The following is a 16,280-nucleotide window of genomic DNA, read 5'->3' as shown; positions in this document are numbered from 1 at the left end:
CACTTAAAGCAAATTGTACCAGGGGTACCTACTATGTAACTATGTGACTTTTAATATCTCAAGGAACACCATTACCTCCATTAAAATGGCCCTGTCAGAGATAAATCTGATTGAGAATCTGTGGCATGACATAAAGATTGCTGTACAATAATATACCCCATGTAATTTGATTTTAGAGCAGTTTGCCATAATGAATCGGAAATTTTCAGTGGCTAGATTGTCTAAACTAACAGAGACATATGCCAACAGGACAAATTGCTGAGAAGGATAAATATTTATTAAAGCTATTGGATACATTCCTTTATAGCTATATACACTAATGCAGCCGATACCCAAAACAGATGAGATGAAGGTCTACCTGGAATTAAGGGGACACTAGAAAGCTTTACAATATTATACTATGTTTGGTACTGTAGGAAATTACTTTTAAAATGCACACATTTGAGATGAAAGCTGTCCAGGTGTCCACAAACACCAACACCTTTCTCTGGAATCAGTGGTAATATATATAATCTTACTAATAAACATGTAGGGATGTGTAAATTTTCCTGCATCAACTGCTGGTGGCAGTATGTGTCTGGACTGTCATGTCTTTTTTGTGTTTTTGTGTTTTTTATTTGTGTTTTTGGCAAGTAAAATTGAAAACTTTAAATAAATAAAAATAACTGTTTTACATTTTTGTGATTTGTATGGAAATTTGTTTTCTTCAATAGCTATTGGCAGAGTAATACACATTTGGATGCATGCAAAATATTTCTTAAAATAGGATGCCAATGGTTTTTTTGTTGTTCACAAAGTAGTATTGTATTGTACGACTTGTACTGTGGTACTTGAGGTTTGATATATATATTATATTGTTTGTTTTATTTATTTCTTTATTTATTTATTTTATTAAAAATATTATATGCATTATTGAATCTAACTTTCAAAGACAGAAATGTGTGTTATGGCTTTGTGTGTGTGGGGGTGGGGGGTGGACTTGTGCTTGAAATCATCACTGAAGTCAAAGCTCATTTGTGGCTTTTGAAACAAGTGACCCTGAATAACTAGATTTAAGAAGCACAGGAGTTGAGACATTTGACTGTTGGGTGACTTTAAATCTTGTGTTTGTATCATCTCTGTCTCCATTAGCCTTTAAATACCTTTTCTCTTTATCTCTCAGTTTTTTTAAAAAGCCACTTATTAAGGTGTGGTCAAGGTGTGGTCATAGGTGATATGAGTTCTGGGTAAACTCACTTTTGAGATTGCTTCCTTGTGGCTTGTGAAACAAGTGGCTCTGAATAAGTGGAGTTAAACAACACAGGAGTTGAATCTTTAAAGAATGTACAAACTGTAAGTAACACGTTAAAACTCCTTGAACTTAACATACATTGTAACTTGAAAAATGAGTGGCAACAAGGTTGAGGGTTTTGTTCAGTGCACAGTCTGCCATATGTATGCACAAACATACATATGGGGGGGGTTGGATAAATATAGGAAGTTTCCCATGATACACACAAATATTGGAGTGGGCAGTACTAATTGTACTGAAAAACAAAATGATTTGCTAAACAGCGATGGTAAAAGCAGAAATGGTTTAAAGAGTCTGTTCACCAATGCTAGAAGTCTGGCTAACATATTAGGGGAGTTGGAAGCCTTAAGGAATGAGGAGAATTATGACTTAGTTGGTATTGCTGAATCCTGGCTTTGTTCTTCACATGACTGGGCTGTCAATGTTCCCTAATGAATGAAAAGACAGAGTTAAACAAAAAGGTGGTGGTGTCTGTCTGTATGTGAGAGGTGATCTGAAAGTGAATGTGAAAGAAGAAATTGTTAAAGGAGCAAGTAATGAATTTGAAAATTATGGGTGGAGTTGCATATGGGGATGCATAATACACAGATAACACTGGGTAACACATCTTTTGTTAGGTTAGATCTTACTCTTGTTTTTTACTAATTTTTAGGGGGTGAACCCAGAAATTATCCCAGTTTTTTGCTATCACATCCACCTTTTACGATACAGGGTATCTTCCGTTTTTGTCAAAAAACATACAAATTTTAAAAACAATTAAAAAATAATAAAATAATACCTTGTACTGTTTATTTAAATTTATTTTGTTCATACAAAGAATTTATTGTTACTTTATGACATTTTTTACAGTAAAACATTTGAAAATTATTCGGGTAAGCGGTTAAGGTAGAAATTTACGATTATAGCTTTTCCTATAGTGTTCAGTGTTAGGACAATCCCGCCGGATGCTCCAACAATAGTCAGCCATCATATGTACATCCCATCTAAGCATACCATTTTAAGGTCAACACAGATGACCCAATTGTGTTGGTGATATTGCATTACCTGAATGACTCTCTTTATGTTTGCATATTCTTCACAAAGAGAAACTGAATGGCCAATTGGGATTGGCCCAAATATATTGCCATTGTGAAGAAGGACACACTTTAAGCTCCGATAAACTATCGATGAATAGTCGCCATTCAAGTTAGATTGGAATTCCCAATTCCTCCATTAAACCAGGTATGTTATGGCAATACACAAAGCCACTGTCAGTTCTAAAGTACCGCAGAAATGGAATTTCTCTGGTTCAAAAGTATGATACCTTTGTTCCTTTTTCAAGTAAGTTTTTCTCAAGCAGTCTTGATGCTAGGAGATCTGAAGCCTTCTTCGACAGTCCTAAATCACGTGCTAAATCACTCAACTCATGCTGATCAAATCCCTTACGAACGAGTCCTCTTCATCATTGTTGTCACCTAGTTCATCACCATAATCATGTTCTTCAAAAGAGGATTGTGAAACGAAAACCGGCACTGGGATTTCATCTGAATGAGCCACGGGGCGTATAGCCGATGGTACACTAGTGTACACTATGTTACATTTATTTTTCTTGTTATATCCTGAAGTTTTCACTATACAAAAGTAACAGTCACTGAACTGAACTCCTGGCTCTTGCCAAACCATAGGTATACCAAATGGCATCTTATCACGTGTTCCCTTTATCAACATCCGTTACCCTCCACACACTGTTTGCACACCTTACAAGGGGCCCAAGACTGATCTTTATCACCATGTTTAACTTTGAAATATGCCAAATAGGCTTGCTCTACAAATGTGCTGATGTTCGCCCTTTGACTGGGAATGGTGAATCTGCCACAGATATAACAAAATGAATCAGGGTTGTTTGGGCACTTACGATGAGAAACAGCAGAGCCAGACATGATCTTAAAAAAAAAAGGAAATACGTGTGTAAGTAGAAAATAACATTTTGCTTATTCACTACTTAGAGCAGCGCACAACCTCTGACCACACTGTCTGTCACTGTAAATGAACAGCCTATAATAATTAATCAATAATTAATGTAAGCGGTAGAGAAAAAACCTGACGTGATAGAAGAAAACTAACTGCACTTTCAGAATCATCATACCTATTTTAATAGGTGTAAAAAAGCTTAAAAATTTAAGTCAACAAAAAAATTGTTCAAAATTGTTCACCAGTGTAATCATTGCAGTCTGCAAATGGCACTAGAGGTATAGCAAAAGGGAAAGACTTTAATACAAGATAATTTTATGGTACAGTTTATAGAAGCCCCAACTAGAAATGATACTCTGCTGGACCTAGTTCTTTCTAACAATGCCAAGCTTATAACAAATGTGCAAATAAAAGAGAATTTGAGTAGCAGTGACCATAATATGATTTCATTTAATGTAAGTTGTCAACAGGAAGCAAAAACAGGAAAAGAAAAAAAACATTCAATTTTAAGAGAGCAAGTTTTCCATTATTAAAGGCGGCTCTCTGTCTTGGACTGGGACACAATATTGTCCTCAAAGAACACAGAACAGATGTTTCAAGTCTGTTCTACACAAACAAACTGAAAATATATCCCAATGGGTAACAGGTTTGAGAGGCTAAAATTAAACCCTATGTGGCTCACACCTGATTTTAAAAAAGCCTAAAAAAATAGGGAAAGGGCATTCCAAAAAATGGATCACTTTCATCATTTGAAAATTATAAAGAATATAGCAAAAGATGAAAAAAGGAAATAAAATGGAAGACAGGTTGCAAAGGAAAGTAAGGCAAACCCCAAATCATTTCTTAAATATATTAATAGCAAAAAAGATCAGATCTGAGCGTGTAGGCCTTAAAGGATGTCTCTGGGATGGTAACTGGGGATAAAGAAAAGGCAGAATTATGAAACACTTTTTTAGCTGTGTACACAAAGGAAAGTAACAGAGCTCAAGTCCAAATTTCTTATAGCAAGTGTCAGTGCCTTAAATGAGCCACAATGGCTCAAAATTGATATGATTGAGAAACAGTTACATAAAATTAAGGTTGATAAAGCAACAGGACCTGATAGATTACATCCATGTGTCCCCAAAGAGCTGGGTTCAGTTATTTCAAAGCCATTGTTTCTAATTTTTAGATATTCTTTGGGTTCCAATGGATTGGCATAACAATGTGGTTCCTATCTTCAAAAAAGGGAGCAAAGTCATTACCAAGTAACTACAAACCGGTAAGTTTAACGTCCATAGTTGTAAAGGTCCTAGAGAGTTTGATAAAGAACCACATAGAGGATTTTCTGCTAGAAAATAATATTATAAGTGACAGTGAGCATGGATTCAAGAAAGACCGAAGTTGTCAATAAAATTTACTCTTTTTTTATGAGAAAGTAATCAGGTGGACAGTGGAATAGCAGTTAATACAGTATACTTGGACTTTGCGAAAGCATTTGACACAGCACCCCCCAGAAAGCTAATATGCAAGGTAGGGTTAATAGGCTTAGAAAAGCCAATCTGTAAATGGATAGAGAACTGGCTTAAAGACCACATCCAGTGAGCAGTAATAATGATTCATACTCTGAATGGTCTAAGGTTATTCGTGGTGTACCCCAGGGTTCAGTGTTGGGACCTTTAATGTGTAACATCTTCAAAAATGACATAGAGTTTGTATTTAAAAGTACCATTTCTATGTTTGCAGATGAGACCAAACTGTTGATCTAGGGAACATCTGATTGCCTCATGGAATCAGGAAGGAATTTGTTTCCTCTTTTGGAGCAAAATGAACCAGGGTTTTTTTTTGCCTACCTCTGGATCAACTGGATCAATGTCCATAGGGTTTTTATATTATTATTTATAAAATTAATAAACAGGGTCTATATAGCGCCAACATAATACGCAGCGCTGTACATTAAATAGGGGTTCCAATGGACTGACGAATACAGACAGTAACACAGGAGAAGAGGACCCTGCCCCAAAGAGCTTACAATATAGGAGGTGGGGGAAGTAACACACAAAAGGAGGGAAGATATGTAGTGGTGGGAAGTAGTGACGGTTTCAAAAGACATAGGAAAATGGGTGGGCAAGTTTTGGGTGCACTTTTAAACAAGCAGAAAATAGGAGCAAGCTGAATAGGATGAGGAAGACCAATCCAGAGGGTCGGGTGGGCTGTAGAAAAGTCTTGGAGCCGTGCGTTTGATGAGGTTTTGAGTGAGGAAGTCATTAGTAGGTCATTGGAGGAGCGGAGAGAGTGGCAAGGGGAGTATTTTTTTAAGAGGTCAGAAAGGTAAGTGGGACAAGAACTGTGGGAGGATTTGAAGGCAAAGCACAGGAGCTTAAATTTGATTCTAAGGTTGATTCTAAGATATAAAGCAGAAGAAGAGCGGTGGGAAGGATGAATGAGTCTGGCTGCAGCATTTATGATACATTATAGAGGAGAGAGTCGGGCTAATGGAATACCAGAGAGGAGGAGGTTACAGTAGTCCTGACGAATGATAAGAGCATGTACAAGGAGTTTGGTGTTCACTGGGGACAGGTAGTGGCGAATTTTAGAGATGTTGCACGAATGAAAGTGACGGGACCTGGAAATGTTCTGAATATGGGGGGTAAAAGAGAGGGCAAAATTAAAGGTGATGCCAAGACAACGTGCCTGAGGGGAGGGACGAATGACAGTGTTGTTAACAGTTAGGAATATGTCAGGGGGAGACCTGGAATTTGAGGAGGGAGGTGGATGATTAGTTCTGTTTTATCCAGGTTGAGTTTCAGAAATCTGACAATCTGAGTGACATCAGCATAGAGAAAGTACTGTAAGCCAAAGGAGGATATGGGACTACCGAGAGAGGAGGTGTACAAAGAAAAGAGAACTGGAGAGTAGGAAAGGAGGAATTACCATTGAAATAAACTTGAAAGGAGAGGTCAGACAGATAAGAAGCAAAGCAAGAGAGAGCAGTGTCACAGATACCAATGGAGCACATGATTTGTATTAGAAGGGGGTGATTAACAGTGTCAAAGGCAGAGGAAAGATCAAGGAGAAGGAGGAGGGAAAAGTTTCTTTGAGACTTAGCTCTGATGAGGTCATTGGCCACTTCAGTAAGTGCTGCTTCAGTGGAATGGGCAGATCGAAAGCCTGGCTGGAGAGGGTCAAGGAGAGAGTTGGTGCTCAGGTAATCGGTGAGTCTTTTGTAGACAAGGTGCTCAAGAAGTTTGGAAACAAATAGTAGAAGGGAGATAGGATGATAAATAGAAGGTACGGGGGGTACCTAGTGAGGGTTTATTCAGGATAAGGAGAATAATGGCATGTTTGAAAACAGAGGGGTAGATACCAGTAGAAAGGGAGAGGTTGAATAGGTCGGTTAGGGCAGGGGCCAGGGTGGAGGAATGGGCACGGAGTAGATCAGAGGAAATTGGGTCAAGCGGACAGGTGGTAGATGGAAATGAGGGAAGGGAGGAGTAAGTAACAGGGCTGAGGGAGGCCAGTGATAATTTACAAGTGTAAGGGGTGGATATGGTTGGAGTGGCCTGGTGAGCAGAGACATCATGTCTGATTTTGTCAATTTTATCTCTAAAGTAGGTGGCAATGTCTTGGGCAGAGAAAGGTTGTTGTAGTGGGAGCAGGTGTGGGGTTTAGGAGGGAGTCAACTGCTAAGAAAAGGCTGTGTGGGTCAGAACCTTGAGAGAAAATGTTAAACAGTCTTTTGTAAATGTTTGGTGTGACTGTTGTGCTAGGGTCGGAGGTTAGCAGGACGGGGGTAGTGGAAGGTGGCAGGGAAACTTTATCCAGACCCAGAGAGTGTGGTTGAACTGAGTGGCAGCTTTATCCAGAGATGTGATTTTAGAGAGGGTGGGGGTTATGGACGTAAGGCAGTTTGAGAATAGGTTGTGGTCAAAAGTATGGATATCTCTCTGCCATTGACCAGGTCTGGGATGTGGCAAAGGGGGGCAAGAGTTTGATAGGTTGAAGGTGATAAGGTTGTGATCAGAAAGGGGAAATGGTGGGTTGTCAAGGAGGGTGAGGTTGCAGAGTTTGGAAAATACCAGGTCTAAAGTAAGTCCGGCAATGTGTGTGGGGCCGTTTATGTCCTGTCGAAAGGAGGTGGTAATGGAGAGCAGTTTGGCTGAGGATGGTTTCATCCACTGCAACATTAAAGTCACCAAGGATGAGGATGGGCAGGTCATGGGAAAGAATGTGTGGGAGCCAAGAGGCAAAGTTATCCAAAAATTGTGATACCGGGCCGGGGGAAGTAGACAACAACAACAATGAGGGATAGGGGCAGAAAAGATGGTGAAAATGAGAAAGGGAGGGGTAGGAAGGACTCTGTATGTACAGTTAGGGGAAGAAATAGGACCCAAACCACCTCCTACTCTGTTGCCAGGTCTAGGGGTATGTGTAAAGAACAGGCCCCCATAGGAGAGAGCAGTAGCAGAGGCAGAGACAGAGGAGGAAAGCCAAGTTTCAGTGAGAGCCAGGAAGTTTAAAGATTTATAGAAGAGAAGGTTGTGTATAGAGGTTAGTTTATTGCAAACAGATCTGGCATTCCATAGACTGCCAGAGCAAGGGGTAGGAACTTATGGGTAGACTGAATAGGAATGAGGTTAGGAGAAGGGAGTATCTTGCTGAAAGTGTATGAAAGAGAGAGTCTGTGGGGGGGGCAGGGTTGGGTGAGATGTCACCAGCATGTAGCAGAAGACCAGAAAGGTGCCGGAGCACAGACAGAGAAAGCAGCAGAGTGAAGGAACAGAGAGACGGGATGAGTTATCAGACTGGGGAGGAGAGGGAATAACACCAGCAAAGAGAGTGCAGGGTGAATAATACATTTTTACAGATTATTGAGAACCATAGAAGTACATTAAACAATGTGGCAAACAGTCCATGAGAGAAGGTCCTGTAATATGGGTTGTAGTGAGGCGTATAAGCTTGTTGAGTTCCAGGAGTGGGACTGGATGAGTCAGTCACAGAGATGGCTTGGTGAATTAGCAGTGCAGAATGGCAGCAGTGGAGGTTGTGTTGGGGGTCCAGGTGGATGCTTAATGATGAATCAGTCCTAAGGCAAGAGAAAGGAGTTGCAGAGAGTAATTGTATGTCCAATTCTGTTCTAACTCCGGCATTAATTCTCTGGATTAATTCCCATTGCACCTATAATTTGGCACTTGAGATTTAGGCACGTGACCTTGCCTGTTGTTTAAATAGAAGTGCTTTCTGCCCTGAATATGGATGGACTGATAGGAGTAACAAGGAACTTGGGATATCAGTTAAACCTGGGTAGGGGAAGGGTTGGCACGGCAATAAATATCAATGTGCATTCAGCTAGAAGTAAGGAAAAGTGAACAGATAAATTATAGGGAGATTTAAGTGGGTGCAATAAATTAATCTACAATGGGAGACGTACCATACACAATCAGATAACGAGTGCAGGGGAAAACAGATGCACAGGGATAAGATTTAGTGGGTAGAATGGGAGACGTTCCATACACAATCAGAGGAAGATCTGATTTTATACCTGGGATATGTTTACTTCCCTAGTGGTTGAACTTGATGGACTTGATGTCTTTTTCATCCTAATTGACTATGTACACCCTGGGCCCAACTTTATTTGCTAGACCTCATCTAGTAGTGTAAAATACCTAGCTACTTTTTATTTCCATCAATACATACCTATGTATTGATGGAAATAAAAAGTAGCTAGGTATTTTACACTACTAGATGAGGTCTAGCAAATAAAGTTGGGCCCAGGGTGCCAAATGTATCATTTTGCTCATTGCTAAAAACACATTTTACCTACCTACTGTTTAATTTGTATTACCTGTTTTGTGGAGAAAAAAGGAATATGGACCAGTCCTCACGTAATTCGCACCAGTCTGGACGATAAACCTCAATCATTTTTCTGATTCGGAAACATAAACTCTGTGTAGAGAATCGGCAATATGTTAAGGTCTTACATGTCACCACTTTAATTTTTCTTTGTTTACAGAATATATTTACAAGTGACTTGTTTGCAAGTAAATGGGGCTGTCATCTGCTGTCACAATTCTGCAATGTGTCACAGTTTTTTGGTAAATTCTTTGTGCATGTCTTGGTGTTTTCTCATTTGTACAAATTACTATAATATCAAAACTAACATTACTGTCTCCTGTCAGTCCTGTAAATATTTAGCACTTTCTCTGAAAAAGTGGTATTAAAGTAATTATGAAATATTTCAAAGAAAGACAATGTACCACTTTTAGACATATAAATTCAGACAGAAATGAACCGCCCAGGAGAATAAGTGAACCAGTTACTCGTTAATTACCCTAAAGAAGTTTCCGGATATTCCCTTGTATAGGATGGCAACATTTTTTTAGGTATCTAAGGGATTGGTTATACCAATTCTGACCTTGATTTACTGACCATCCCTACTTTAAAGTGGGCTTAAACACAAATTTTTTACCTTACATAAGGGGTAGGCAACCCCTATATTTTTTTAAATTCAGGGTGACACAAGAACACTTTTTGTCTTGATCGCTGTGACAATCCAAGACTAAATGGAAGTGCAGAGCCTCCTGGGTCACGTATCCTGGGAGGCTCTTGTCTGCTCCTTTTGCGCATGCACAGAAGGGGCATTTTCCTTCACTGAGGGGAAAGAGATGCCAATGTCTTGCATGAGCAGTGAGATTGGCTCTCTTTTCTCTTTTACAGCGGGTTTAATCACCCAATCCCACGCCTGCACAGTGCGAGATCGGGTGACGAACCCAGAAGAAGGAAAAAGAAGGCTAAAGATGGCAGCACCCAGTGATTCCTCTGTGCCGTGACGAAGAAGAATTCCAGGACGGTGCAGGACCTGATCGAGAAAAGCTCCAGCACGATCGAGGAATCTGCAGAATTAAAGGTAAGTGTGATTTTTTTTATATTTCAAATTAGTTCTGCTTTAATTTTATTGATATTGATATTCACAAAGCAATTTTGCCTGTGTTACCTTAAATCACCTTTTGTATTTATGTTGGCAACACAAACTGTTGTATGTAACGCAAATTCTGTTGGTGTTATCATTTAAATAGCTGCTCCCCACTTTTCCTGTGTTTTTGGGGCAATCTATATTTTCCCCATCTCTCAAATTCTTTACCTACAGGTAAATCTCTAAGAAATTTATCCACACATGCCCCATATGTTTTGAGGAAGCTTTGATTTAATTTCCTCTTTTGAAATCAGAATTTTTCATTTATCTTTCGATGCCCAGCTAGCAATCCCAGGTTCCCTTGTAATCCTGGCCCAGCCAATCAAAATGGGCAAAGATCAGGATGTAGAAGAAAAGAAGGGCAAAGATGGTGGTACCCAGGATGGAATGGGGACAAATGGGTTTAGAGAAGCTTCTTACAAACCTTGTTGCAGGTTTTTAGACGATTAGTTATGTTTAAAAGTAGTTCTTACATAATAATTACCTATTGACACAAATAATCTGGATGTTTCAATATCTAAAAGGGAAACGCAGACCCTCTATGCCCTGACTTTAGTTTTTATTAAATGACTATTATAAAAAAATCACCCAATTATTGGCACATAGAGAGACAAACAACATTTTGCCAGTAAGGCTTCTATTTTCTTGCCTAAATAATTTTCAAGTGTAAACAGCCTGCTGAGAGAGTTGCATAGGCAACAGCTAACTTCAAAGCTGCACAATCAATAGTTTTGTTGTCAATAGGGTTGTTATTGGTAGATCACAATGATGTTTACTCCAGTCCATAGATCCTTATCAGGAAAGTTACAGATTGTTCCCTATTACTATTTGTTATGGAACTCTGTAGATATGTGCTGGTAGTATTTTAATTAACGCAAAAAAGCAGAGTAAAAGTAGAAATGTGTTATTAATAAGCCATAGTTTTCACACATACAGTGCTACTAATATGAAAGCGTTGGATAACATTTTTGCAATAAAGATTATCAATTAAGCTCCTTACTTACATAATCAATTTCCTCTTCTTCTTCCTCCTTATCCTTACGGTTGTTCATCTTGGGGAAAACATCCTTCATAATCTGGGGTGTTTTTCCAATGCAATCCTGATAGTCTCCAAATGAGTTAGTACCCCTGCTGGGTGCCCTATGACTTGTATGGAGTCCAGTATGTTCTGGAATATCTGAAGAGCCCTTATTGTCCAGAGACACTGCTCTTCTGTGTTTCAGGCTAGATGCTCTCCTGGAATGACTTTTATCTCGGTGGACTTCTGTTCGAGAGAGTAAAGACTCGTGCTCAGCTGTATAAGTTCTCGGCTTAATACTTGGACGACGGCCTAAGCTGTTCCAGCTCGATCTGCGGCTTCCCCATGCTCCGCTTCTGTTCCATTGAGTTAGTCGTGAACCTCCCTGTAAACAATAACATTACAAGTACCTTAGAAGAAAACATGAAATGCAAATTCTTGTTAAAAGTTAAATAACTATTCTCATACATTTAGCAGTAAATATTTGAACGTATATTTGAAAATCCTTTCTCCTCCCCTTATTGTGTTTGTGGTAAATGTATACAATAACCACACTAATAATACAATTGAATTCAGTAGGACAACCATGGCTATGAATATGTCAGGTAATAAAAATTACTAAATATTACATGAATCAATTATTTCCTATATAATGGAAAATTTCTTGCATGCTTTTTTTCCAAAAGAAAAGAAAATATTTTCTTTTTTACTGATCGTATTCTAGATGCATCATTAAAGTCAAACCAAAAATAAAATCTGCTTGATGAAGAAAATAACTCAGATGTCTGACCAGAAAATGTATTTTCTCTGTAGGGAACATATGGGTTTTAAGTGTAAGCAAGTGTTTTCAGACCTCCACTAACATACTGCTAAGGAAAATATTCTTTTACATTTCCATATGCAAGGCCAATCAACAGGTTCACTTTTAATGTAGATCTCTTGAAGGACCTATACATACCTCTATTTAGCTCTTCTACAATTCTTAGAACACTGATGCAGTGCAATGTGAATTGAGCATATTAGCTGAACAAATATTAGCATCAACCTAACCAAATTGTTAGATTTTGCTAGATACTGTAGTGATAACCCACCTAAGATTTTCTCAGATATCTTCAGGAATTCTTTGAGGAGTTTGTTGGATTTTCAGTTTCTGATTTGCATATGGTGCAGTCTATGTAAGAGGATACCACTCTTTGAAGATTTTTAAACTATTTATATCCTTAAGAAAGTAGGAGGACTGGGATCATCCATATCACCAAACTAGGAGCAAAGTCAGGAAGTGTGTCAGACAGATAGTTTTGGGAGCCCCCCATACTTAAAAGACAACAGATATATTTTGAAAACTATCACGACAGTCTCTACAATGTAGTCTGTCAATCTGTTACTTAACTTTCAAAGTTTTGAAAAGTATCTGAACATGTTTGTCCTTTGATTTACTTTTGAAAAATGGGTCTAAAAGGCAGTAAACTATTACTACTTCAATTAAATGTCCTATCTGGACTGTATTTCAGTGAAAAAAAAAAGTATAAAAATAATGGAAACTCTTCAAGTTAACTTAAAATGTTAACCTAATCTTAACCCCCTGAACCCCTCACTGTAACACAAAGCCCTCCTGTAAAGGGCATTCATTAAATTCATTCATTCCTGTGCTCACAACTAAAACCCCCTCTGGAAAATACTCTGAATTCAAGGGGAGATCTGAATAGTAATTTAACAAATGCTGGGCCTGGTTTACCCTTTTATTGTAAAGATTGTAGCAATTCCTGGTTTAAAGCTGTCATAATCCAAGTGATGAGTGTACCGATCCTTGATGTCTCCATAAAGACTTGTCATGTAGATATTATAATAATAATAATAATAATAATAATAAATAGAAAAATGTGTTGAAAAATGTTAAAATTTACTTATTACACATCCCCGCTTAAAGGTAGAAGGTAGAGCCATTATTTTAGTTTAACTTTGAATTGATATCCTGTAATGGTTTTTAATTCTGAATCTGTTTGCAAGTTTGGGGTAGATATGGTGAATGCACACACATACATTAGGAAAAAGTGCAGGAAAAAAAACTTTTGTAGTGAATCTCCTCATTGACAAAAACCTGTCAGGTGTTCTAACCCTACCCCAGTCTACCTAAAAGAAATAAAAGAAATGCAGATATTGGATCTTTACTGGACCTGGGATAAAAATGTGTCTGAATCTACCATACTGTTATATATGTTAGTCTCATATATTAAAGTGATTCTACTATTAACTACTGTCACTTTTAAATAGGGTTATTTATTAATGTAGTACAAACAGCACAGTGGCTCAGAGGTTAGTACTCTGGCCTTTACAGCGCTGGGTCCCAGGTTCAAATTTTGGTCATGACACTATGTATGGAGTTTGCAGGTTCTCCCCGCAAAAAAAAAGCAAGCAGTTAGGTTACTTGGCTTTCTCCAAAATTGACCTTAGACTAATAATGACATATGACTATGGTAGGGACCTTTGAGGGACAGCTAGTGACGCGACTGTGGAATTTGTTGAGCGTTGCATATTATACCAGTGCTAAAAAAATACTGGATGATAATAAAAATAACCTACAGATTCTGCTCAATTTTATTTTCATCTTACCTGTGATTTTTGATCGTAGGTCATACGCCCAAGGGACATAATGCTGCTTTTCCTACAGTCCACAGCTACCAATACTTGATCCCTTTGTAGTGAATTTCTAGATGTATTCATGACTCCACCAGTGATCTGTTGGCTTATTATAGTGGTACTTTCCAAATGTCCATTTGGTGTCATTGGAACTGCACAATGCTTTTGATCTAAGTATACAACATTTGAAACATAATGTTCACATACCAACATTAATACTAAACAAAAAAATTTAAAAAATGATAAAAAAAAATCATGAGGCAGTTTCATAAGTAGTGCTATGTGTACTGAATCCTAGGCCTACATACCATTACAGACACATGGATACATATATATCTTTAAAGCTTTAAAAGTGGGGCACAGACAAAAAGAAAACATGTAGTTTTTAGTAACAAACAAACGCCTTTCTATAGTAGGAACTTGATGAGTTTAAAATTTCTTGTTCATTCTATTCAACCAAGTACCAGAGGGAAACGGCACTTTACAGGTAAAAATATGATTGTTTGTAGGAACAGCCCCTTAGCCCACATGTAAGATTGCAAAGACGCTTACCAGACCCAGCTTGAATTTCATGATATTTGTCACAATCTTCCATATTTGAAGAGCTTCTTTCTTCATCAGAGTAAGACCTGTTAGCATCCCCCTGTGAATAAAAAATATGTTTTCTTACAATATAAGTCAAAAAGAAATCTTTCCATTGACTGGAATGTTTTTTATTGGTTTTAATTAAAGTTAAACTGCTGTGACTGTGTACATTAAGGTCTGAGCAAGTGTTTGAACTTTTGTAGCTTCTAAAGTATTGTAGATAAGATGGACATTGTTAGAAGATGTTTATCTGTCAAGCGATTCTGTTCTGTGCACCATTGCAGTATCAAACAACATTTTACAGCAATATCTCTTGCAAGAGAACAAAAAAAGCCGCAGCCTCCGCTTCCCTTTAGCCGTGCAGCCTGATATGTACTTTATCAGCATTCGCAGCACACACTTTGAGGCTGTGCACAGCTAATAGGGGATTTTAGGGGCAGGATAGTTCATCACTTAATACTGTCATTGGCTTTTAGGCCTTTATAGGCATTGTGCTCACAGTCCCCAATGCCTGCTGTAGTGCTGAGCTGAGCTGCTGCTGGTGTGTTTTTTGTGTGGTTTACTGTTGCTGACCTATTTCTGACCCTGCGGGTGTATGCTGCCTAAACTGGCCATTTGCCTGTGACTGCCTTTTCTCCTTGCCCTTGAATACCTCGTCTGGTGGATTGATCACTTGTGAATGACCTCTGGCTCAGTGTTTTGGACTTGTTCTGCTGGAATCTTGGTACTGCATTCTCTGTGGGAGTTCTTCGCCAGACGCAATAGCTGCATATAGAATTCCTGGGGGATGGAGCAATTAGCCTCCCGAGGCTTGCTATAGGAAGAGCGTGGTGCTAGATTGGGGCACTGGTGCATGGCGAGTACTGGTTCCGGACTAGGGCCTTACAGACATTATCCAGGAATAAATTTAGACTGTAACATTTGATACACTGTAGTTGTCAAAAAACTGACCGTAGGTAAGAGAGAATATAAGAGAAATAATGTGAGTTTTGCAATCCAAAACTGCAAAACAAATTAGGGCATAGAAACTGAAAAACTAACCAAAATTATGCTTAGCTATATATAGAAATCATGAGGAAAAGGGGTAGGTTTTATGTTGAAACAAAAAGTGAAGTGCATAATCTGAGACACATCCACAAAAAAGTTATCATCATGACTTTATCTTCACTGGTCATTAGTTTTAATACGAGAATTAAGAGAAAGAAGAAAAGCCAGGGTATTTGTTTAATGTGGCAGTGTATTTGAAAATTGTGTACAGCTTAGTTCCAGAAAAGGTATATGTAGAGGATGATTTATGTGGAGACAGATTGATAATGGGTCTATTAGACCCGGATTGTGTGTAATGTGTAATACGGTCATTAGTTTTTAAACAAAATTCCCTAGCTGACCCCTTAGTATCCCTCTCAAGGTGATTACAATCTCCTAGAATGTCTGCAGTCCGCCTAGTCAGTGGACCTGGTGGGTGGGACAGCTTTGTGTGTTAAGGAGGTTAGTGAGGGGACTGGACAAAATTTAGTTTAGAATTTATTATGTATTTTTTATCGTACATAGTCTGGTCATAAATGCAAATCTTACGCATTCAGCCCAATAAATTGCTTATGCATTGTATGTGTGTCATGGCACCATATATGCTAGAATCCACTTGCTTGTAGTTCTTTTTGACAGCACTGGGCACGATTAGTATTTCAAAGTAAACTTTTCCTTTTAAAAAAAAATAGAAATATTTTTTTTTTCAGCTTTCTGATCCAGTGTGTCTAAAAACAGCCTGGAGCTACAAGTGAAGGAAGGTGGGCTTGTAATACAAGTGGCTTGGAATTAAGTGGATATAGTGGAGTGGCCCTGCTAAT

The 16,280-nt window shown here is 38.4% G+C and overlaps 1 protein-coding gene across 1 annotated transcript in view; it reads right to left on the bottom strand.

The window, feature by feature from the left end:
* CACNA1I (calcium voltage-gated channel subunit alpha1 I) overlaps nt 1-16,280 on the bottom strand; it is a 370,590-nt gene that overhangs the window by 140,611 nt on the left and 213,699 nt on the right. The window contains exons 12-15 of the mRNA XM_072421248.1: nt 14,401-14,491; nt 13,822-14,018; nt 11,198-11,596; nt 9,066-9,166 (exon numbers count right to left, since the gene is read on the bottom strand). Of these exons, the coding sequence (XP_072277349.1) occupies nt 9,066-9,166; nt 11,198-11,596; nt 13,822-14,018; nt 14,401-14,491 (788 nt within the window). The remainder of the gene's footprint in view (nt 1-9,065; nt 9,167-11,197; nt 11,597-13,821; nt 14,019-14,400; nt 14,492-16,280) is intronic.

The sequence above is a fragment of the Pyxicephalus adspersus genome, chromosome 8, assembly GCF_032062135.1.
Source record: "Pyxicephalus adspersus chromosome 8, UCB_Pads_2.0, whole genome shotgun sequence".
Lineage (NCBI taxonomy): Eukaryota > Metazoa > Chordata > Amphibia > Anura > Pyxicephalidae > Pyxicephalus > Pyxicephalus adspersus.
This window is presented reverse-complemented; position numbering and strand designations above follow the sequence as displayed.